At 37.5% G+C, this 25,673-nt stretch overlaps 1 protein-coding gene across 1 annotated transcript in view; it reads left to right on the top strand.

Annotated features, from left to right (window-relative positions):
* DIAPH2 (diaphanous-related formin 2) overlaps positions 1–17,746 on the top strand; it is a 914,924-nt gene extending 897,178 nt beyond the window's left edge. Inside the window, exon 27 of the mRNA XM_012650030.1 lies at positions 17,323–17,746. Coding sequence (XP_012505484.1) covers positions 17,323–17,387 — 65 coding nt within the window. The 3' untranslated portion in view covers positions 17,388–17,746. The remainder of the gene's footprint in view (positions 1–17,322) is intronic.
* Positions 17,747–25,673: the final 7,927 nt, after the last annotated feature.

Raw genomic sequence — 25,673 nt, 5'->3', positions numbered from 1 at the left:
CCCCCTCCCTCCTCCTCCTTGCCTGACATAGTTTTTTTTCTAATCTATAAGAAAGTATTTTCTACTGGAGTATCTTTCAAAAGGTAAATAATCCTGACAGAGAATCTTTTAGAAACAATATGTATAAATTCTGCCTTGCTCTTGAAATTTTGATATTTATGGTTATTGTATTTTGTGACTAGTGTTCACAATAGGATAAAATAGAGCATCTGAGAATGAGATTGTAATGTGGTTGGTCAGAAGAGAGTCTTCTATGGAAGTATCTTTCACTTCAAGTCGTTGTTTTTTATGTGGTTAACACTGGAGCTCTCAGGGCTGCAAAATGTCATTTTATGTACTACTTCACAATCTAACCATACATATTAACCTTTTCCCTCAACTCCCCTAAAAACACAAAGCTATCTCTAGAACTAGCCTCAAAGATTCATAATTAGACCCATAGCAAAAGAATGTATTGAAAAGATAGAATTTGTAAACTATTTATTGTCCCATATAAATATGTATATATGGGAACAAATGACACATTTATATGTCTATAAATCCTCATAAAAGTTTGAGTCAGAGAAAGAATCAACATGTATTTATCACATGGCTGTTCAGTATTGAGAAAGCTACCAAAGAGGTAGAAGAAACTCATTCTTTGCCATGCCTGAACTACCTTCTTGTAAAGGCAGTACACGAAATGATAGTGAACAGTGTGAAACTGATCATAATTAAAAGCTGAATTGTGTGGTACAAGCTAAGTTTGTGCTATTGGAGTCCAGAGGAGAGAAAGATCAGTGAAAACTAGAGGGTCAAGGAGGTGGGGTTTGAACTGGACTTTGAGGGATGTGTAGTCTTTAATAGAGGGGAGGGACAGAGCAGAGAGGGCAAATACGCACAACGCTGGAATATGTATAGATAGGTTCGTGGCACAATTATGAATCTAACCTAACTAGATCCAAGGGTGAGCAGTAGAGAATAGGGAAAAATCTGATTGGATAGAATAGGATTTGATTAAAAACAATCAACAATTTAAAAAATAAAACCAGAAAGTATGTACCCTATAAATTTTTCCTTTACTTTCTCAGCTACCACAAATTTTACAGTCAAATTTATTACATATATATTCTAATCTCCCTGAGCTACTTTCTTTAGTGTGAATCTGTACACTTTTTTTTTTTTTTTGAGACAGAGTCTCGCTTTTGCTGCCCAGGCTAGAGTGAGTGCCGTGGCGTCAGCCTAGCTCACAGCAACCTCAAACTCCTGGGCTCAAGCGATCCTACTGCCTCAGCCTCCCGAGTAGCTGGGACTACAGACATGCGCCACCATGCCCGGCTAATTTTTTCTATATATTTTTAGTTGTCCAGCTAATTTCTTTCTATTTTTAGTAGAGACAGGGTCTCGCTCTTGCTCAAGCTGGTCTCGAACTCCTGAGCTCAAACGATCCTCATGCCTTGGCCTCCCAGAGTGCTAGGATTACAGGCGTGAGCCATCACGCCCCGCCAAATCTGTTCACTTTTATCTTCATATGTCTTGCAGTGGATTTTAATCTGTGAGCCCTCCAAAGTCCTTTTGAAAGTTAACTTGTTACAATTTTTATTATTGTTTTGTGAGGTTTTTTCACCACTTCAAATTTAGGATTGAGCCAGGTTAGTCTTGTTTTAAATCCACTGCAGTCTTTTAAGCTGGGAAGTAAGGTCTCTTTGAGAAGACTGCTCAGATAGGTGGATTGGAGAATGAATTGACAGGAGAAAAGCCTGAGTATAGTGATTATTCTAGCCGGTGCATTGGTTCTCCAATTTTGGGAGTAATAAAAGAGTTCTGTGGATCCATGTTAATGAGAACCTAACTCTTTTGGGTTCTCAGTAATTGACTTAAAATTATTTTTAATATATCATTACTTAAATATTGACAAATATAAAAATAGGCATAAACTCAATGTGCTTTAACAATTTAAATAAAGCTATAAAACAGGTAAAAATAAAATTAACATTTACTTAATGTGCCTCCTGATGCTGGATTTAATAATAGATTTAGCTCCAAATCCAGTTATACATTTTGACCTCATTGATACTATAATGTAGAGAATCCCTGTTGTATAACTAGGCTGAACAAAATGGTACTAGTAACTTCAGGGATTTGTGATCAAACTCAGGATCATCAGACTCAATATTGAGTGACAACTCTGACAGGGAAAAACTCTGGAATTCCAGTTTTCATAGGGTGTCTACTCGATAACTTTGGAAGTTGTCTTGCTCACATAAAGATAAGGCTAAGATTGAAATCTGCATAACATGGGTATCTAATCCATTTATTGCTGGAATCAGGGCCAGAAAAAGTATTCAGTGCATATTTACCACTCTATTTACAGCTAATGAGCAGTTGCAAGTTGGTCCACAAAGATTATCTTCTCATAGTGTATCTGTTCACATCATGAAGATGGTTCTGGGTGTTATGTCACAGGTTCTCACATGCCCAGCTTGCCTGGTCTGTTGTGTGAAATAGTGCTGCACCCTGTGATGACTCAACTCCCCGAAAAATTTTCTCTCTTCAAGTACAACGCACCATGATATTGCTTGGCTTTTATGTAACACAAAAATAAACAAATGTATATATAGGCCTTGACATATATATCAATGATCAATGCACTAGTTATTACTTATTAGATGATAATACAGGATATGCTTATGTAAACATTTTTTAGTATGCCATAAAAATAAAAACACAAAACTTTAAATATACCCTGCTTTAAGAAATAATGGCCTAGTACACTCCATTGACTATTTTTTAAATGAAACTGGCTTCGACATGGGAATTACATCATATAATTAATGTCTTTTTTATAGTGGGCTCTTTTAGAACAAAAACTTACTCCAGACACCTTAAAAAACAAAATGAGTTTTTCTTCCTTCTGTATGCCTGTTCATTCTTTTCTATTTCTCCTTCAATTGACTTATTACTCTATTGAGTAATGCTGTTCATCACAAATTATGCCATTTGTTTATTATGAGCTAACCTATAAATTGGCTGCCCCTGAGGGAGCCAGATGTCCATCGTGGTCCCTTTATTGGCCACTGTTGGGGGAAAAAAGCCTATTTAGTGCTGCTTTCCTAAGTAAAAAAAACTATGAGCAGGACAGTTTCAGCTAGAAGTGGTGTTGAGCAAGTCAGACACAATGACCTGAGATAGCTATTTGCGCTGTAAGAAAATATCACCTCTTTCAGGGTCATGGAAAATGCAAGTGTAAGTTATATTCATGGCCTCCCCTTACTCCTCAACCTTCTGCAGTCTAGCTTGTGCTCCTCTTATTTCACTGAAATTGCTCTCATTAAGGTCTCTAATGACCTCCATATTTCTATATCTGTGAGTTTCTGTCTTTATTTTACTGCATCTTTCTACCACATGTGATATTACTGCTTATTCTATTTTTCAAAATATCTACTCCGTGGGATTTCATAACCTGTACTCTAATGGTTCTTTCTGTACCTCTCTGGATATTTGCTGTCCGTTTTCTTTCAGAGATACCTCCTCCTATGCTCACCTGTTAAATATCAGTGTTTCCCAGGATTTGATCATCAGCCCACTGCTCTGCTCACTCTACATACTTTCCTGAGTGATGACTCCAGTTATCATCTATGTGATGCGTCTCCTAAATCTTTCTTACTCTTTCCAGGCCTCTCTCCTGAACCTTAGTCTTGTAATATTTTTGACAGTCTGTTGGACAGCTCCACCTGGATATTTCAAAGGCATCTTCAACTTGACAAATCTCAGACTGAACTCATCATCATCTCCTCGGATGCAACTCTTCCTTCCGTATACCCTATCTTAGTTGATGGAACCACCATTCTCCCAAACATACAGGCTGGAAATTCGGGAGTTATGTTGGACTCCTTCTGTATCCCTCATGTCCACTTAACCTCTAATTCTTGTCCTCTTTAAGTTCATCTACTACATGATCACCAAATTGAACTATCTTACCGTTTCACTCCCTATTGTACATCTCATGTCCAAGAGCCTTGAAATGTCATACAAGAGGATTCTGTGTTCTGGCCATAGTCCCTTGCTTTTGATCAAGACTGACTTGCTTACAGTCCTAACACATTTTTCCCCCTCATCTCTTCTCTCCTTTTCCTGGAATATACTTTTTCTTCAGGCTAACTCACCCTTACCCTTTAAGAATAAGCTGTAACGTTGCCTTCTCTAGAAAGCCTTCCCAGAGATGCCTACCCCAAGGCTTGGCTGAGTGTTCTTTTTCTGCGCTCCTGAAGAGTATACCCCTAATCATAGCACTCGCTGTAATTGTCTTCTCATTGTCTTTGTATGCCATCCGCATTTGAGTGAGAACATCTTGAGGCAAAGGGCTGAGGCATTTCCTTTTTGTGTCATGGGATACAATATAATCTAAGTTCTCAAACTGACTCGCCGAGAACTGTATAGCAGAGTACAGAAGAAGTCTTAACATATCTCTATTAGACTAATTTTTAAATCAAAAGGCCACAATCACTACGTAGTACCTGCCTTGAAAGAAGAGACTGGCTCATTTATCTCTGTTTCCCTCTAGCACTGTGCCAGGCACATAGTCAGTTTTCAACAAAAAATGGTTGAAATAAATTGCAGGACGGTTTTTGGACAGGGGGCAATATGCCCAACGTGGGACCAGACTCCGCTTATGACAGCAAAGCTCCTCCTCTTCCCAGCGAATCGGTCTACTCAGGAAACCAAATTAAAGGTCAGCAGGTTGCCTGGTAAATCTGCTGCCCTAGAAAAAAAAAATGAGTGACCAGTTTTACTAGATGCATCATTCAACCCAGGCTAGAATCTCTAGAAATAATCTCTTTCTACCCTAAGGGACAAATCTGTCCAGACAACTGGAATCCTAAAGCAGAGAAGTAATAGAAGGCAGTCTGGCAACATTTCTATACCCACTGGATGACAATCAGAAAAAATAAATAAATTGTTATAAAAGATTTTCATTCTTCTCAAGGGCATAAAAAATACCCTAGCCCATGATGGCTTGTGAAATAAATAAAAAGTAAGAACCTTGATAAATTCTGACTTCCTCGCTGATCTTTATTAAGTCTTTGTTTTCATAGGCTAGTTTGAAAAAGACTTTTATAAACATCTGTTTTCATCTTATCTCCTTTTCCCAAAAGTGGCTAAAAAAATGTCATAGTGCCATAACAAAGCTGTCTAGACTTTTAAAAAGTATAATAATATCTCGATGTTAAAATCTTTGGAATTCAACTCTTATAATATCAAATATAAAAAATGTTAAGCTTTTACTCTATATCAGGTAAAATTCTGGTCCTTTTACATTATTGCCTCATTTAGTCTTTGTAACTACCCTGTTAGGTAAGGTCTTTAATATTATGTTTATGTTCACAGAGAGAAAATTCAATTTAGAAAAACATAGCTTTTAAGGGACAGAACAAAGTCGTGAACCCATTATATAGGGCCATACACTGAGAACTTTGACTTACCTGTAGCACTAAATTGTGAATATCGCTTATAAATAGAAACAGCTTTTTTCTTGAGGCTTGTAGATTGATTCGTGTGTGTGTATGTGCGTACACATGCTTCCCACCTACCAAAAGATTAACACGGGCCAGGTACTGGATTATCTCATTTACTCCTGTTAATGCCTTACAGTTTAAATACTATGATTATCCTCATTTTGCAAATGAGGAAATTGGTGTTTAGAAAGGGTCATTTTGCAAATGTGTAGATGTGAGGGGGGCCTAATTATTAAATAGTTAGAAAAAATATGTCCAGTAGTCTACGTTAATAAGTTCAAAGACTACACATATCAGTTAGCTTTCCTTCACGCCACTGTCCTATGTTGCACCGGTATCAGTGGTGGTAAGAAAGATTATAATGCTTAGTGCCGAGACTCCCCTCCCCACCCTACATGCTGGCTCTTGCACTATGCAGGAAAAATAACCCAGAATGCATGCCTTCCTGAAAATGGGTCAGTATCATTTACCATCAGAGGACAGACTTTTCTTCTATTTGAATTTGTCATTTGTAGGCAACATGTTGCAAAGCAATTTTGAAATTTCATGTGATTTTATCATTGAAGTAAAACTCTCTCCAGATGATGTGATGACATACTTCCTTTTGTTTTTCTGGATTTTTTTAACCCATCTTTTTTGGAGAGAGTCACTTTGAAAGACTTGAACTTTTAAAATTTAGAATCTGAGATACATGAAATACCTTTATAAATGTTAACAGTGTGTAAAGACAAATCTATTCATACGCTAAAACTTATAAGCCATTCCTTTCCTATCAGGCAATATTCTATAGCCCTTCCTTAAGCAGGGCAGAAAAATGGCACTTGTTTTTTGTCCTTTTTTGACTTTTCATTATAGTGTACTTAGTGATGGTGTAATTAACAAGGAATTAATTCAGAGATTATTGAATCCTAGACTTCTCTTTCTTTAAATTGAAAGCAGTATGTGCTTTGCGGCTGAAGACTGAGCATTTAATAGCCTATCGGGTTTTTTCCCCTAATTTGCCAAATTAATCGTGCTCGATGCCAAAAGTTCAGACACTATAGATAAATATAAAAAAAACAAAAATCATAATCCTACCATTCAGAGATAACCACTGCTTTTATTGGTATATATCTTTCTAAACTTTAAAATTATAATGTTACAAATTACACTATATTTTTTCAAAAATAAGAATATGACATATGACATACCCTTTTGTAACTTACCTTTTCCGCTTTATCATGCGGACTTCTATCTATCAAATACTTATAGATCTATGTAATAATTTAGATTGGCTGCATAGTATCCTAGTGTATGTAGGTTCCGTCTTGTATCTAATCCCATGATGGGCACATAGGCTGTTTATGATTTTCACTGGTGCAAACAATGCTGCAAAGAACATCAATGTACGGTGATCCATACTTTTACATTTTTCTGATAATATGAGGACTGGACTTGTTCCAATCGACTTAAAAATCAGGAATGATTCTTCGAGACTTCTTATATGAGAGGTAAGCAGCTAGTTAGTGGCCATTTTTAATCACCTATATGCTCGGCCTGGCAACTCGGGTTACGCATGGATTGTATGAGACACTAAAATTACAAAGGAACTTCTGTCAGTTATGAATATGAAATTAAGAAGCTGTATTGTAATTCTATCCTAATTGCCCATATTTAAAACAACTGTCTTCTACCTTAAGGGACACTTTATATTTTAAAGCAATGGCACTGGCAGCTGCTAAAGTGTCTGTGATATTAACCATACAGGCTGCCTTTGTTCATACAACTGGTTAAGTAATTAAGCGTAGGCTGGCATGGGGAACACTACTAATGGGAAACACCTGTTTATAGACTCGCAAATTGTAAGCTGTAGGTTAAATATCTTCTCTCCTCAAAATCACAGGCAGTGGTATATTTCCATGATCTGGTTCTTTGTGAAGTGGAGGCATCATACAGGGAGAGGACTGCCATTTCTGCCTTACTCCTGAAGCCAGAGAGCCTCAGAGGCTAGAAAGTTGGGCTGACTACCCTAAAACTTCCATCATCAGCAAGACATAGGTAGTCCAGACCCAAGAGATAGGTTGTATATGTTAAAAACAAGAAGAATGGTTATATAGTCTTAGAGCGATACAGAAACAAAAGCAGATGACAGATAAGTGTATTCTGAGTCAGCAAATCCGCAACAAAGTTCAGGCAGATCACAAACAACTGCCACAGAAAATGACAGAGGATTGTCCATCATATGATCAAAGTTGGAGAAATGGCTGATGCCTAGTATTCTTAATCATAGGGATCTATGCCACACATGGAGTAGAATTGCACAAAGATGACAGGTGGCAGTAATGAATTGACCCTGTAGCCATAGTGCCATTTAACAGCTAGTTTATTCTGTACCAACCCAAATGGCTGCTCAGACTCTCACCCTGCCAAGCACTCTTGGCCCAGGTCATTGCAATCTGTGGCTTGATCAGCTCTTCTACTGTCACTCTTGATAGTGCTATCTAGGCTTCAACCATAGAACCTCATCAGATGATTTCAGAGAGCCCCATTTCTATGGATTTTTTTTTTTGAAGCAGAGCTACTGTTTTATATGTAAATGCTTTGAGGTTGTTTTTTTTTTTAAAATAGAATTTAAATTAAAATTGCATGTTTAGGGAAAGAGCTGTCACTACATCTTAGTCCTTATAACAATGAATCTAGCCAGTGCATTTCCTTTAATTTTCTTCTTCCTTCTCTTAGGAAAAAAAAAAGGTTAAAAATGTATAGGCATTCTGATTCTCCCTTTATATGTTCATTGCTTTTCATGCCCTGTCCTGAAATAGGAAAAATTTAGTAATTAAATAGTCACCAATATAAGGGAACTAGAACTCACTTTTTTTACTAATCAAAAATTAACAGCTATCTTTCTTTTTCTTCTTGTTGAAATTCCACCTAACTTTTAGAGCCTGATCGGGATGAAGTTTTCCCTGATCCCCAACTCCTATACTTAAGGGATACGATTTTTCTCTACTCTGAACTTACATTGTACTGAGAATGTAATAGATGCCACAAGAGACACATCGTATCATGTTCAAGTTGTTGGTACATTTATCCTTTCTGCCATAATAATGTATAAGGGTGCCTGTTATGGCACCCTACAGATAGCTTATGTGATAAAAATTTGTGGATGGATAGATAGAAGGAAGTTTTTCCTTTCCTTATACTACTGTCACAATATATTCCTTCCATGTAAACAGCAAAACTGAAGGTGAATTCAAGGATCAGTTCCTGATTCGTTGCTGATGATCGGATGATTGTTTAATCAACGGTTTTTGAGAAACTGCTATGTGTAAGCCACTATGATAGACACCTTGAGCAACTCCATTATAGATTTTGTGGTTTCTATTTGTTTGTTCTTCAATCTAAGTTTCACATTTATAATTTTTTTGGAAGCTTTTCCAACTGTTTTCTAAAATTCTTCATATTTGTATTTGTGGCCTTTCTCCATATTTGCCAGATATACAGGCATCCTCATCAGCCTTTCAACCTCATAGAGAGAAAATTTGTCTTAGGACCCGATTGCATTCTCTAGTAAAGAAGCAAACATAATGCATGGCTAATGTACAAAACCAAGGACACTTAAAAAAATCTATTCACTAGCTTTGACATTGAATCCAAAGATAATCAATAGCAAGGTCTGTGGCAGTTGAAATACTGAACAATATACTGATTTTATTTTTTTCTGAACCATACTTTTCTAAAATCCTTTGAAATTCTCGAGCTATCACTTATGTAAATACCACTCATTTAAAATCCCAAGAGGTTGGTTGTACATGTTATGAAAATATCATGTTTATGATAGATAAAAGCGAGTGTTGCATATTTTCTACATTTGTAGCTTAATATGGATTACATTTTTAATGTCTTGAAGTAATATTATTGTACTATATGATTTTACTTTTATCATGTATTTCAATCTTCCTAAAGTTACTATAATTGAGTTTGTTTGATAATGTACCTTTATATTAGTACGGGACTTGATAGTTTGCAAAATATGAGGTTCATAATAGAGATAGAGAGTAGAGTTCCTACCTGGCAGGGAGGATAAGAAGAAAGTGAAATATAGAAAAGTGATTTAATCTCACTACTGCAGTTTTGTAAAATATAATTTGTTTTTCCCCTAGCACAGCAGAGTTTCATGCTGATAACAAGCTACTGAATTAATAAATCCATTGCAACTATTGAGACTTTTCCTTTAATAACATAATGAATGCTGAGCATTAAGAAAAGGAGAGGAGTTCTTTGTACAGATGTTACCTCTAGCAGATCTACATCCCTAAGCATAGGAAAAATACCGACATCATACCCTGAGCGATACCAATGTGAAAATAATTTGTGCATCTCAATTAGAATACTGTATTTTTCACACAAAAGAACGCTGTTTCCTAGAACACATTTGCTTATTTTCCAATTGGAAAGACATTTAGGGGTCTATTTTGTTATCATTACATGTGCTTAACTCCAATTACAGTTAATGGGAGTTGTGTGTCTATAGTCACAGTAGCCTCTGAACTATTTTAACATTATTACTTTCCATTACCATCCTCGTTAAAATAACTTTCATCTGTTTTGCCAACCTGAACTACCACAGTAATCTGGGTTTCAGTTTTCTTTGCACAGATTTATTTGCATGTAATGAAGGACACAGATTATACAACATGGCCTCTTTCTAGTTTTAAAAATGTTATAATGTCACTGAAATTAGAATAGTGTTAGAACTATTTAATTGTTAAGTGGAGGTAATTGATTGGCATCTAGACATGCATTTTTGCACAGCACCCTGTGTATGCAATTCTGTTGGAATAAAGCAATTCAATATAGTTTAATACCTGTGGTATCTAGTGGACATCAAAATTGTAAAACATATAAAATATATGAGAAAATAAGGTTTACAGACTAGACATACTCGACTCTGTCAACAACCAGCAAAACTATACATTTAATTCCAATTATTCAAATTTTCAGCAAGACAAAAACGATGAGTAAATATTATATTCTCCTTTGGTTATTGCCTGGACTCTGCTGTATTTCCAGAAAAAAAGCGGTCAGCTGTTGGAAAACCTGATTAAAAGACAGGGAAAGAGGCCTTGTTAAGTCTTTAAGAAAATGAACAACCTGAGAAGTACTCTTAAAAACATCATTAGGGACCTTAGCATCACTTGACTCTTTGGCACTCAACAAACAGACATCTGCCTGTCTTTACTAGGATCAGCCTAGTACTCGCTGGGTTCGTTTTTCAAGCTGTGTTATTTTCCAGTTGTCTTGTGATTATAGCATGATGTAGGGTTCCAAAATGTGCCCCAAAAATATGTGTTTTAAATTAAAATATAAGTGATGGAGGTTTAGCTCCATCAGATGTCAAAACATATTACGAGGCTGAAATAATGAAACCAGGAACTATTGGACAAAAACAGGGACTAAGATCAATGTCAGTGGAACAGAAACCCTAGTTTAGATAATTTAATATGTGATAAAGGAAGTATCATTATAGAAATTCATGATTATTCAACAAATGGTGCTGGAACAGCCCATTTCCTCTTTGTAAGGAAAAAAAAAAAAGAAACAAACCAGTGTGGAAACTTATCTGACATTATACAACAAAATAAATTACGGATCATTTAAATAAATGTAAAACAAGAAAACCATGAAGAGCAAGAAGAGATATAGTTAGATGTTTATCAAATGTCCGAAGCTGGAGAAGGACTTTCTAAGCTTAAAAACAAAGGAACAATCACAATGTAAAAGACCAATAGCATTAATTACATAAAAACAGTAAAAATGAAACCATATGTTTCTAAAAACCCACAACACAAACGAGAGATAACAATCAATAAGGAATCAACAAACTGAGGAAGATATTTCTAATAAATATTTCAATTGATTACAATCTTTAATATGTAGAGTTCAAAATAAAAACAAAAGCAAAAACCTAAGACCTCAAGAGACAAATGACTAAAGGACCTGGTCAGCATATAAAGGAAGAATAAATGGATAATAATATATGAAAAGTTCTACCTCACTAGTATTTGAAGAAATGCAAAAAAAAATGAAGCAGATGCCATTTTTCACTTTTTATACTGGCACATTTTAAAAATATTAATACTCAACAATGAGATAAGACAGACAAATTCACATACTGCCAATTGGATTTAAATTAATACAACTATTCTGGAATACATTTGGACTTAACTTTGCATACCCTAACAACGCCACTTCCACAGAAGGCATATGTGAATATGTAACTATACGGACGTTCAATGTTATGCTATATATAAGAGCAAAATATCGAGAGCAACTTAAATGTCCCACAGTAGAGAAATGGTTAACTAACTTGTGGTATATTTATATAATATAGAAAGAAGAGTATGGAGCCATTAAAAATCATGCTTTCAATCTCATGTTCCAAAAGTTTAATGACATGGAAAATTTCTACAATAAAATATTAAATGAAAAAGTAGAACACCAAATTGCATATATAGTTTGAGCTCAACATATTTTTTTTTAAAGACACTGTTCTGGTAACAGTGAGGAGAAAGAATCTGGTCAAGTAATAGGGCCATTGGCTGTCCCCCATCAAAAGGTTAAGCCCAGGCCTAATTCACCTGCCACCTTCCAGTTGTTTCTAGTGAAGTGAGAAACTGTATCTAAGTCGGGATCCCTAAAATCACAGAGAGAAGCATAAATGAAACAGTTTTGGACACAAAAATGTAAGGAAAAATGTAAGTCCATATGAGATGATTACAGGAAAAATGTAAGTCTGTATGAGATTATTTCAGTATAACAGTCCAAAATAAATTTTCTCTCATCAATGTTTGGGGATGCCAATAGCTACTTAATGGACATCTCTGGAAGCAATATAAACAATGTTCTTCATTTCCTTAGCCTATCCTGCACAGACCCAGACCTCCATTTGCTCTGTTTGCTAGAAACCATGCCTACTCATAGATGCTAAATCTGCCACACCATCACTTTTGAAAAGCTTTGGAGAAAACAAAACTCACGGTAAACTGCAGAGGGTTCCTTTTCCTTTTTTTTCTAGCCAACTAATTTGCATTAAAATGGGATATTTTGTAACAATGTGCAGCATATAAGGGGCATATACTTGGTTTATGTTACCTGTCGTGAAGACTAGTGTATTATATTCAGTCAGCACTGATACATCTACATGCCTTTAAAGCATCGGGAAGGAAACTGTCCTTCCGTACACAATGACAGACAGACACCTAACCTCGTGGAGAATGAATAATGGACATGGCCCTCTTACTACAGTTTTTTCAATCCCAACTCAACCTCCTTATGCAGTAGGCAGGATACAGCCTCGTACCTTTGGCATATACTCACTTTGGTAAAAGGATTAATTGCACACTCCCAGGTTACGTAGTACAGGCTTGCATCCTCTAGTCCTGCAGTCCCCAACCCCCAGGCCGCAGACGAGTACTGGGTCTGTGTCCTGTTAGGAACCAGGCCACACAGCGGGAGGTGAGTGGCGAGAGAGCTAGTGAAGCTTCGTCTGTATTTACAGCAGCTCCCCATTGCTCCCATCGCTGCCTGAGCTCCGCCTCCTGTCAGATCAGCGGCAACATTAGATTCTCATAGAAGCCTGAGCCCTACTGTAAACTGCGCGTGGGAGGGATCCAGGTTGTGCGCTCCTTATGAGAATCTGTTGCCTGATGATCTGAGATGGAGCTGAGGTGGTGATGCTAGCTCTGGGGAGCGGCTGCAATACAGATTATCATTAGCAGAGAGGTTTGTATAATTATTTAATTATATATTACAATGTAAAAATAATAGAAATAAAGTACACAATAAATGTAATGTGCTTGAATTATCCTGAAACCATCCCTCTTCCCCTGGGCCCCCACCGTCCATGGAAAAATTATCTTCCATCAAACCGGTCCCTGGTGCCAAAAAGGTTGGGGACCACTGCTCTAGTCTCTGCCGTGTCACACTGTGTTTAAGCTTTATCTGTGCTGTGCTTATTCTTCAGTTATTTCACTTGACAAAGTTCAGTAAGAAGGAAATTAATGATGTAGATTTAGGTATAGATCTGAAACTTTGTAACATTCAGGTATTTCATGGACCATGTGCTTTATACATAGTTGCTGAATAAATTATTGCATGAATGAATTCTAGAGTAATACAATAATGGGTTCAATCCATTCACTGCAGAACTCAGGAAGGTTTTGAGATGAATACCAAATCAATTTATGCTTAGAAAAGGAGTTCAGTTTGTTACTCTTTATGACAGCAAGGAAAGTCTTGACATCAGTTTAAGCTGGTTAACCTGATATTCGAAAGGTGCAGAGTCATGTTTAAGTGGAGCCATGCATTTATATTCCCTTTTGGTTAAAGGTTTGAATATTGCTTTTGTTTTGGCCACTCTTCCTCTATAGGATGCACATTTTCATATAACTATGTTCTTCCCTTCAACCTTGTGCTTTGACCAGGCCACAGTCCATAGTATCAGAATCTATTCACCTTCACAGGGAGCATATTTCAAAGATGAGCCTTTGATGACCCAAGAGAATCTATTAGGGTATACCCAACTATGGTCGATTTAGAAGGTACATTTTGTGACTGACATCTCAGGCTTATTGCTGCATTAATCCTCATGTTTACAAACAATAGAATCCCTTAATGAATTCTTCGACCATGAGGATATATTAGACCTTGTAGATGTTCTTATTCACTATAATGTGTTACTCCATGAATTAAGAAAAAAGAAGCAGAGGAAGACTATGACAAATCATGTTACCCCATCCTCCAATGAAATATGTTTTCCTATATTTCATTGTACAATGTTTCCGACAAGTATACACACATAGACAGAGCCTCCTCTTCCATCTTTCTCTCTTTGATTTCCAGAAAGATAACAGGCAGATTGGAAAGGGAGACCTCTACTTGTTAACAAAGCCCTTCATATCATCGCAGGCAAATATATGTGTCTTAAACCTTCGACTTTTCGGAGGAGAGCCCTCTATTTTTATCATCTAAACCACACTAGTATCAGTAGTGTTGGGAGAATAAGACCAGTTAGAAAAGTGAATTTGCTTCAGGCTGGGTCTCGTGGAGCTCTCGAATCACATCACATGGGCACCCACTTCCTCCACTTATGTTTCCAAACAGCAAATGCAGTCATTCTCACCATCATCCACATTACTCCATCACCTCTGACAGTAATAATGTCTGACATTTGTTCTTTTCTCATAAACTCCCACTGTGAGTCCTGACCTTATGAGGGCAGGCCACTGATTTTTACCCATTAGTATTTAATACTATACATGTAAAAGTTGTATTGCAAACAATTTCTGTGATTTTTTAATCTCTGCTTCAAAGAAGACATGGCTCAGCATGGGAAAAAATCTCTCTCTTTCTCTTGCTCTCTATACACACGCACACACACACACACACACACAGACACATACACACTGCATGGTATCCATGGTATCCTCTAAATTCCACTTCTAGCTTGATCCATATAATATAAATATTATTTTGAATATAAATATATATTTTGTAACTAAGTTAGTTTCAACATAGAGAATTGGAAATGATAATCAAAAGATCCAGATCAGCCATTGCTCCCATTGTTTTGAGCAGCATTTTTTCATAAACAAGGTTGAAGGCTGACATTATGAAAGTAATTGGCAACTTTTGTAGATTTGCTTCTAATAATTATCTCATTAACTTAGGGACCAATTAGGCACCCCAAAAAAGGAGGAGAAGGAAGGAAGGAAAAAAGAGATGGAGAAAATCTAAAATATCTAAAATAATTCTCTTTTATATAATATGCCTAAGGCAGGATTTGGGCTCTGAACCATTGGTTAGCCTGCCTTCCAAAAGCTTCAATGTCCTTTCCTCAGTTTGATTTGACCTGAAAGTTTCTTTATTTTCTCACACTAAATGCCACCAGTAATTGGCAGCTTGGTATGGATCCTTACATCTCATCATTTAATGCTGCAAGACTGGGTTTTTGGATGTGGTACTTGTCTTGGATCCAGTGGGTAGAGTGATGGTATGGAACACCAGTGGCATTCCTGGAGTGAAGTGTGAATACCTGTTGGCATTAGCGTGTAGGGCCATCAAGGCACAAGTCTTTTTTCAAGCTGGCACGATCCTCTGGGAGTGCTACCATCATTCTCATGTCCGATAGCTTTAATGCTGAACGCTTAAATGCTAGCAATGCAATGGGAACCCCATTATATTGTAATCTTATTTTTAAATGCTTTCTAAGAAGTCCCAAACCAATCTGTATGCAAACCAGTGACATCTAAGTAATAAGTGCTTTATCCAGGAATGTTATCTTCACATTTTTTTGCTGAATTGTGATCCATATCACAAACTAAATAATGGATTTTTTTAATGGTATCTTCAAAAAGATACCCATATAATCCATCACTCAGATATATCTCTGAGTAGAGAAAATGCCTCTTTCTTTCTCACCTCTCAGTGATATTATTGCATTATGAAGTACTCAGTAGGCTTTAAGCTTAAGGCTGGTGGGCTCAGTACACTCATACCATGGTGTTAGTGAGGCCAAGGTCATGGGGGCCGGTTAGCTTTGCTCTGTGTACTGACCACAGACCACCAGGAATCAGTCAAGAGATGCTAGCACAGACGAGAATGGCACCATGGCAAAACCTCAGGACTCATCAGTCCATCTTCCCCACGTGACAGGCAGGATGTATTAGTAACGCATCATCATCTTAGGGAGGAAATGAGTAGCAGCTTGGGAGGCCCCAACATCTACCTCTGAACAAAGCAGGCCTGACGTTTAGGCATTAACTTTGCGTTATAATCCCCCATCATACCATTGATTTGCTGTGTAACCTTCATCACTAAAGCAGAGATAATAGGATGGAATGAAATGGGCTTACCTCCCGGGGATGTTGTGTGAATTAGCAAATTAACGAGTGTAAAGTGTTAGCATTTATGTAAGTGCTGGTGGTTGTCATTATTTCTAGGTACCCAGTCTCATTCTAAATAGAGAATCTAAGTATATTATGCTTTTGTCAGAAAGGGATTTTCACCCGCATCAATTGCATTCAAGCCGAGCATAAAACAGAGGTGATAATAACATAGTAGTGATCATTGCAATGCAGAGCTGTAAACCTTTTTCCTATTAAATCTAAAACTATTTTCAGCAACTTTCAGTGCTTTTAAACTTTGCTTTCCAAGCTTTGTGCCAACAGTTATCTCTACAGTGATTATTCTTCCTGCGATGGGTGGGGGGAATGGGACCTAGAATAGGTCTCATTCATTATTCATTCCCATAATGACTATATAATGTATTGAATTTGTTTACATCATACAATCAAGCAAATTCGGTAGCTGGTTTGATTGCCACGTACTGCAATCATTGTAAAAAATAAAAACTCTTTTCTGCTCTGCCCACGCTGGTGTCCTCTAGAGGTAGCCAACGTACAGATTGAAAACTCATGGGGAATTGAAGTGTTTTCCAACAAAAGGCACTGTACATAGATCCTTTCAATTTAACATCTTTACCAAGGAATTTTCTTGTTGCCTGCTATTTCCGAGGGGACTGAGCTTGAGAGAATTCTTCCATTTCTTTTATCACCCTGACTTCACTTACCAAGAAAAGTCATTTATTGCTGATTGCAGAACTCTTGAACTCAGTCTGGCAGCTGCAGTGTGAACTCCTCAGATCTGGACTCCTTGTTACTTATTTACATATTCATTTAAAGTGATTTTTCAGGACTATTTGAAAACCTCTCTCAACCTGACATCAGGTAATAGCCGAGATCTGAAGCTCACCCTGTTTTTGGTTCTTTTTCTCTTTGTCTTACAGATAACAGACGAGTACCTCTGGAAAGGTCACGCTCTCGCCACAATGGAGGTATCTCATCTAAGTGATTCCTGATGCCAAAGAATATGAAAATATTTAAGTAAACAAAATCATACATTTCGAGAAGAACAAAACATGCATCAAGGGATGGAGAGAAAATAAGTGCATTCCTGCAAAGATCAAGCTAAGCTGGGAAGTCGTGTGCATTTATAAAACTATTACAAGACTCCTCCCGCAATACTAATTTGGACAGAGTTTTCAGGATTATAAACCATCCTGTGTTCCATTTTCGTGTAAAGATGTGTATTATTTGTTATTGTGTGTGACCTGACTGTGATGATGAAAGCGTAAGAAATTGAAGAGTCAGAGCTTTTAAAAACATTCAGTCTGTCAAAAAAATTTAAAATCTTACATTTGTAGGTCACCCAACCAAAAACATAAAAATAAAAAAGGAAGAGAAGCAAAAGAATAGAAAGAAAGAATTATCTGATGTCTGCTTCCAATCCCTATTTGTGTACAAAAGAAAAAGGTCAAGAAAAAATGTGCAGCTTAATGATTCGTAGAGGACTAATACTGTGGGCGAAGCCATTTTGGAAATTCACAAAAGTACTGCTCTACCCCAGTCAGGTTATTTAGAATCTTATCTCAAGTGAAAGCCGATGGATTCATCTGCTTTGGCTGAAATTAAACTTACCATTAGTCTAGCGTTTCAGCATGATATTGCAGGAACTCATCATTGCTAAAAATAAACCAAAGTTTAATAGAATCGGTTAGGGAAAGTGATTTAAACTTTATTTAAAGAGGTATTTTCTAATTATGCACAGATATCTACTTTATACAAATACTTTATATGGCTATTTTTGAGAAAAACCTCACATTTTAATGTTTGTGCTAGGGATGAACCTGAAAATTCTATTACTTTTATGTAGATTTTAGAGGCAAATGTGCCTATTCTCTGTGGTTTATTTCTTCTCTCTATCGCTTCTTTCTCCCTTGACCCCCTTGAAGGCAGGGAATAGAGTTCTGGAAGACCTGAGAGGAAAAAGATTTCTTTCTGCAGGAGGCAGCAGAAAACTGTCTGAAAGGTCAATTGTTTTGTCTACCTTTCCGATCTTCTTTCTAATTCTACTTTGGTGGTCTGAAGAAGAAAAAAATTCTATGTATGTACATGTAAATATGTGTATATATTTATATCTCCTGCTACAATAATTCCGCATCCCACTAACGAAGTGAACTTCTCAATCATCATCATACTTACTTACCTTGTATTAGCAAATTCAAATGATGCTGCCAAAACAACTCTAGGAGGAAAAACAGGCTCTACATTTTTCTTAAATAGATGAGACAGTAAAAATTATACTTAACGTGTCTATTATTTTAAAATATGCATTGAAATAATGTGGTATTTAACTTCTCTGAAGTGCAATTTTAAGACTAATTCATGCAGATGATTGTGATTATTGTAAAAGATTTCTTATATATATATTTGTTATGTAGAACATCCTATTTCTACTCCTCCAAAGCACATCATAGACATTCAGAGAGAAGAGCAAACGACTGGCATGATGATATGGCATGATAATATCTTAGATGGCAAGTCCCCATCTAAGATAATGTAAACAAGTGACCAGTAGCTCACAGATTATTTTATATAGATGTATAATGATTCAAACCACTGCCTTTTCCTCCATTGCATTCTTACTTGGGTATTATATTTAAAAAAGCTCTGAAGCTGCTATGATAGAGAAATCAAAAAGAGTAACAGTATCTGAGATTTTAAATTCTGTCCTTTCTGAAAATACACACACACACACACACACACACACATCTACAGGACATAATCAGTTTCACACTGTTTTTTAATAACAACAAAAGTTTAGGTTCTACTAATTTATGTAAATACCTAATATGTGTATTTTTGACTTTACAAAGACTTTTTTGAAATCTTCATGGTATGGCTTCTTTTGAGTCTTTTGATAGCTTTTCAGGCTGTAGGAAAATAATTTGGAAATGTTAACCCTGACTGAAATCTGGGGGCATTTGCCATGCCATATTATGAAGCTGGTCAAGGTAGAAATACTGATGTGTATCACCTTTTCCAGATGCGAACTTGCCTTATTTTCGAGTTTGTAAACAAGAATGAAAAACTATTATCGATAAATTATATACTTGTATTTAGAATGATTCCACATACTTTTCTCAAACATTAAAAAACCTTTCAGGGTCTTTTATGAAGGTCCAGTAATTAAGTTAAAGGGTTCACTTCCCAGATTTATAATGATCCTGCTCTATCCATTTGTGGTTTTGTTTTCCATTGAAAAGTATCCCCCCCAAAAAAAGTACATAATGGCATTTTTGGTGTAGAAGCAAATGATACTAAAGTCTTTTGTTAGGCTTATCACTGCCACATGTGAGAAGCACCATTTATGCAGGTTTTCTTCAGAATGTTTTTAAAAAGTACAAAACCCTGAAAATGTTAACTAGTTGTAGTAGTCTCCTTTGGCTGCTGTTACAAATTACTACCAATGGGGTTGCTTAACACAACAGAAATTTTTCCTCTCATGGCTCTGGAGTCCAGAAGTTCAAAATCAAGGTGTCGGGAAGGGCTGTACTCCCTCCAGAGGCTCTAGAGGAGAATCTTTCCTTGCCACTTCCAGCTTCTGGTGGCTTTTGGCATTCCTTAGCTTATTGTCACATCTTTCTCTCTGCTCCGTCTTTACATCACCTTCTCCTCTGAGTACCTGATCTCCCTAGACCTCTCTCTTTGAAGGATGCTTATGATGATATTTGGGGATCACCCAGATTAATCCAGGATAATCTCCTCATCTCAATATCCTTAACTTACTTACACCTGCAAGACCCTTTTTCCAAATAAGATAACATTCACAAGTTCTGGGGATTAGGATATGGATATATCTTTTGCGGGGAGGGGGCACCATTCAGCTCACTCTACTACTCATTGCACATACGTTAGAATGTGGACATGTCTTTTTGGAAGCCACCCTCAGCCTACCACAGTCTGCCCTCTGGCCCCAAATTTTTGTCTGTCTCATGTGTAAAATACATTCAACCCGTCCTAACGTTCCCAAAAGCCTCAACCTATTATAGCATCAACTCTTGAGTCCAAAATCTCATTCAAATGTCATCATTTCAGAAGTCCCAAATCTCATTATTTAGATCATCTAAATCAGGTATGAGTGCAACTCTGGGTATGATCCATCCTGGGGCAAAATTCCTCTCCGTCTGTGAACCAGTGAAACGGAAAAGAAGTTAGATACTTCCAAGTACAATGATAGGACAGACATAGGATAACAATTACAGATATTCCTATTTCAAAAAGTAGAGAATGGAAAGTAGAAAGGAGGCACCTGTCCCAGTCATTTTCAAAATCCAACCAGACAATTTCCCTTAGGTTTCAAGGCCTGGCGATGATCCTCTGTGTCTCAGGGCTTCACCCTTTGGGCTTGCAGCCCTCCCCTCTTGGACCATGGGTTGGGCTTCTGCCTCTGTACCTGCAGCTCTGCCCTCAGGGTGATCCTTCCTTTATCTTAAAGGGTAGCACATGTTTGCAGCTAAATAGTTTTAGCAGCCTATTCCCTACCTGTAGAATTTTGGTAGTCTGGCAATCTTCTGTCATTTTTTTCTGTCTCTGTCCCTTTCAGGCCAAGTTGGAAGTGTTTCTGCTGGTAGAAAATTCTCAAAACCTTGTAGGTCTCCCATTTATGTCACATTGATTCACACCTTTAGAAAAGAGGGTCATCACTGATCATTCTTGGATAACCCTATCTCTGTTCTTCGCTTCTGCCGAGACGGTTGAGTGAAACCATGAGTCAATGCCTAATCTCTTCAGCACCAGCCAAAGGTTGTCCAGCCACACCCTTGGTCTTATTTCCAGATCACACTTTCCTAACAGTGAATCTCCTAATTTTAGCATCTTTTATAATCTAAATAGACTCAGAATGTCCCCAGTCATCAAATGCTGATTCCTTTTCTGCTTTACTGTTCTTTCCTCAATGTATCTGTTTTCTCTCTTATTTTAAGCTGCAAAACAAACTAGGCTATACCTTTAACACTATGTTTGCAAATCTCCTGAGCTAAACTTCCAAGTTCATCACTTACGAGCTCTGCTTTCCACACAATCGTAGAACACAATTCAGATAAACTGTTTGCCACTATCTAACAAGGATTATGTTTCTTCCGGTTTCCAATAAAATATTCCTCATTTCCTTCTGAGCCCTCACCAAAAATGCCTTTAACATTCATATTTCTACCAACAGTCTGGTTAAGGCAATCTGTGCTTTTTCTATCACACACATCAAAATTCTTCCAATCTCTACCCATGATCAAATTCCCAAGCCCCTTCACATTTTTAGATATTTGTTACAGCAGTACTCCATTTCCCAGTACCAAAATCTGTATTCGATTACTGTGATTGCTGTAACAAATAACCTTCAAACATAGTAGCTTAAAAGAATAGAAATTTATTCCCTTACTGTCTTGGAGGCCAGAAGTCCCAAACTGAGGTACTGGCTGGGCTGAACTCCTTCTGGAGGCTCTAGGGGAAAATCCATTCCTCGTGTCTTCCAGTTTCTTTGGCTGCCCAAGGCTTCCATTCCTTGGCTTGTGGCTGCATCTCCCTCTGATCTGTCTTCACAGCACCTTCCCCTCTGTGTATGTAATCTACCTCTGCCTCTCTCTTATAAGGACACTTGTGATAGCATTTAGGGCCCACCCAGATTATCCATGATAATCTCCTTATCTCAAGATCCTTAACTCACTTACATCTGCAAAGACCCTTTTTTCCAAATAAGGCAATATTACAGGTTACGAGGGATTAGGATATGGACATATCTTTTGGGAGAAGGGGGCACCATTCAGCCCATGCTACTAGTCATTGCACATATATGTATTTTTCACTTTTTAAAATGCATCCTTGGTGCTCAAGCCAAATTTAAATTTTTCTCTAAAAGCTACTGTTTGCACAGGCTACTGCATGCTTTGTTGTTAAACGAATGGACAGGCTATTCTAAATTTTGGTTGATACTTTTGCCACTGTGGCCAATTAGCTTGGAAAAAATAATTGATCCCAACTCTACACTCTGGTGTACCTTTTCTGCCCCTTTTTATGGAGTCTTTGACCAATTGTCTTCTATGATTCACAATGCAGGCACAAAACTACCTCTGATACAGAAGGGTTCTTTACAAGCTTATTTTAAATATTGTGAATCCCTCAGCTGAAGGGAGAGGTGAAAGCAAAGACTGCTTTGAATGGGTATTGAGGGAGATTGTGTCCAAACCAAGCCACCCTGAAGAAGTGTTTCAGTAGCAGTAGAACTGTGGATTTGTGCTCTCATTTCGCCTCAGAATAAACACCTGTCTCTAAGCAGGACCAAGAATGACTTGCAATCTGTATGTAATGGCTATTACTTATTCAATAAAGTTACAATATACATTAATGTTGTACTGCCTATGGCATTTAAGATTAAGCATGAGCGAAAAGCATGAACAGTGAAGTGTCAAGACAGGATGTGAGAACATTCTAGAAGAAGCTTGAACTGAACAGAACTGTAAGAGTGTTTTTATAAGGACCTGGTGAGGCGGTGATCATGGTATCATAGTCAGAGACACACTTGCAGGAACCATAAGGTTTTCTTTAAGTATTCTGGAGCACTGCTTGCCAGAGTAGTGGAGAGGTTGTACAAATTAAAAAGTCCAGAAGAGTCAGAAGAGTGATTTACATGCTCCAGAGAAACTGTTTCAACAGAAAAGGTTTGTCTTGAGCATAGAACTAAAGCAAACGGGCTTAAAATACTCAGGGGGTACAAATCTGGAATGAGTAATAAAGGATTGTAGATCATCACTCTCTGGAGGGGCTTTCCAAAGAATGTCTCATTGTGGGTGGGCTGACTTCAAGATGAAGGATTAGACAACATAACCAGGCTGTAAATGCCCAAACCTGGCAGGACCATTGTTTCTCTTGAAATGGTTTGCTCCCGGAATCAAATACATTGGCTTTTTCTCCCCCTGAAACCCAAATAGACAAATTCCTTAGTGGGAAATTTGAAAACCTTAGTATCCACAACTAGGGAAGTTTGAGGTTAAGGCCAAGACCTCAGAAGAAAGTGGAATCTGGAAATTGATATATATGCAATGCATGTAACATGCTATATAGTTTTTATTTATAATGAAAAGAAAGCTAAAGCCAAAGATCCCATTTACAGACTGAATTTATTTAAGTGTCTAGAGTCCCAATAGCCACAAATATTATTACAGTTAGTGTCCATTGCAGGGAAAACAACTTACAAATATATGAATTATGCAAATCATATCCTTGTTCCTAGTTCTTGGAAATTAGCCAGAGTTTAATCTTTAGCCATGATGACCTTTTATCTTGGCTAATAGAGGTTCAGCTAGTATTTTCACCTATATCCTGGCTAATTGAGTCCAGCCATCACCTTTTGATGTTTCTGAGCAAAGCAAAAGAGCTATTATCATATTATTATACAAAATAATAATAAACAATAAAAAAACTTTTAACTTCTCTACTTTGCTAAAGCTTCCCCCACCCCAACTCCCCAGTGTGGCTATTGTAGTCATTGAGTGTCCATTCAATGGAAGCTTCTTTTTTAGGACACAATTATGAATTAAACATAGCTCTTGCCTTCAAGATCTCACAGTCTAATGGGACATGGGACATGTACAAACAGAATTGTAATCCAAGGTGGAAAGAAACTGATCAATGTTATAAGAATGGTATAGATAAGGCCTTTGGAAGTTCAGATAAAGCAAATCACTTACTTTTAGAGAGGTAGAGTGGGCATTGGGGTGGGAAGCAGGTGTCAGTGTATGCTTTTAGGAGGGGATGGCATTTGAACTGAAATTTAAAAGATAAGTATATTTGGATCTGTCATGCTTTTATTCATTCAGTCAGTATTTACTGAGCACCTACTGTGTGCCACTCACAATGCTGGACTCTGAGGATGTAACAGTGAACCAGATAGATGTGTTCCCTGTTCTCATGGAACTTATGTCTCTTTGAGGAGGGAGGGAGGGAAGCCATGAGCAAATGTACAAACTTGAAACCTCTTGGTGCCTATGTAGGGAATATTGAAACTGAATAGTTCGACTAGAGTGCAAGGGCCATGAAAGGCAGTGGTGGTTGTGTGGTTTGGGCTTGATTCTATAAACCACAAGGGAATACTGAGGGGTTTTGAGCAATGAAATGATATGGAGCACTTAAGGAGGATGACTCTAGAAGCTCTATGTAGGACAGACAGAGAAGGCCAACTTTGTTGGAGGCTATTGCAATAATACTTTTGAGAAATGAGGGCCCAAACTGGGGTAGCATCAGGAGGACAGATCTACATGACATCTAAAGAACTGGCAACCAATTGGGTGTTGAGGGCATGAGGAAAAGGAGGAATCAAATTTGACAACAAGGTTTCAGACCTGAATGACCGTTGCGCTACCTTCAACAGAAAAATTGAGCACAAGAAGAAGAGCCCATCTTTTCAGTGGTAACCATGGATATGCACAGCTGCAGCTCTGACACTTGGTACGATCCTGTTATCTGTAGTGTTGAATGGTTCATACAACACTTATATGCAAGTAGCATCAAATCACAGAGACATAGAGCAGACAGAACATGATTTCTGCACAAGAACTTATTCAGTGGTAGTACGGTGATTATGGTAATAAGGGAAAGGGTAAGTTCTCTACGTTGCTTTCTCTTCCTTTCCTCCCCACCCCCTTCCATTTCCTTTCCCTTCTCTTTTCTTTCCTTTCCCTTTCTCTTCTTTTTAATAATTTCGCTTTCAAGCCAAAACATTGAATAATTGTTCAAGGAAAGAAAAAAACTGACAAAGACTGAGTAGACATTAAGATGTACTGATTCAGTTTTGGTCTCATACTGACAGGAAAGAAAGGCATTTAGATGAAGTATAATTTATGGAAAAAGCTTTAATTAGTTCATAGCTAGGCCTTCTTAAGTGTCGGGTTAATATTTTAAGCCATACATTTAAGAGGTTCTTGAACAATTACTACTCTAAAAGAACAGCAAATTCTCCCATTTTGCTACTTTCCCAGGCATCTCTCAGACTTTCAAAGTGTGCCCAAGTCTATTTCCTTGATGCTAAATACCTTTCTACTCAAAGGACCCTGACGACCCCGCCCCCAGACCCACCTCCCTCAGTACATTCAACTGCTGCGTCATGAGACACTGGATGGCTCTATTTTAGCTAGTATTCTTTTGTTTTGGACTAGGACTTGGGGGGGAAGGGAAATGAAAGGGGCTGTGTACTAAGCCCCCCTAGCAGAATTCAGTATAAGGATAAATATGAAAGCGTCTTTCAGAT

The sequence above is a fragment of the Propithecus coquereli genome, unplaced genomic scaffold (genome assembly GCF_000956105.1).
Source record: "Propithecus coquereli isolate 6110/MARCELLA unplaced genomic scaffold, Pcoq_1.0 Scaffold31, whole genome shotgun sequence".
NCBI classification, from domain to species: Eukaryota; Metazoa; Chordata; class Mammalia; order Primates; family Indriidae; genus Propithecus; species Propithecus coquereli.
The sequence above is the reverse complement of the archived record's forward strand: the minus strand, read 5'-3'. Positions and strand labels throughout refer to the sequence as shown.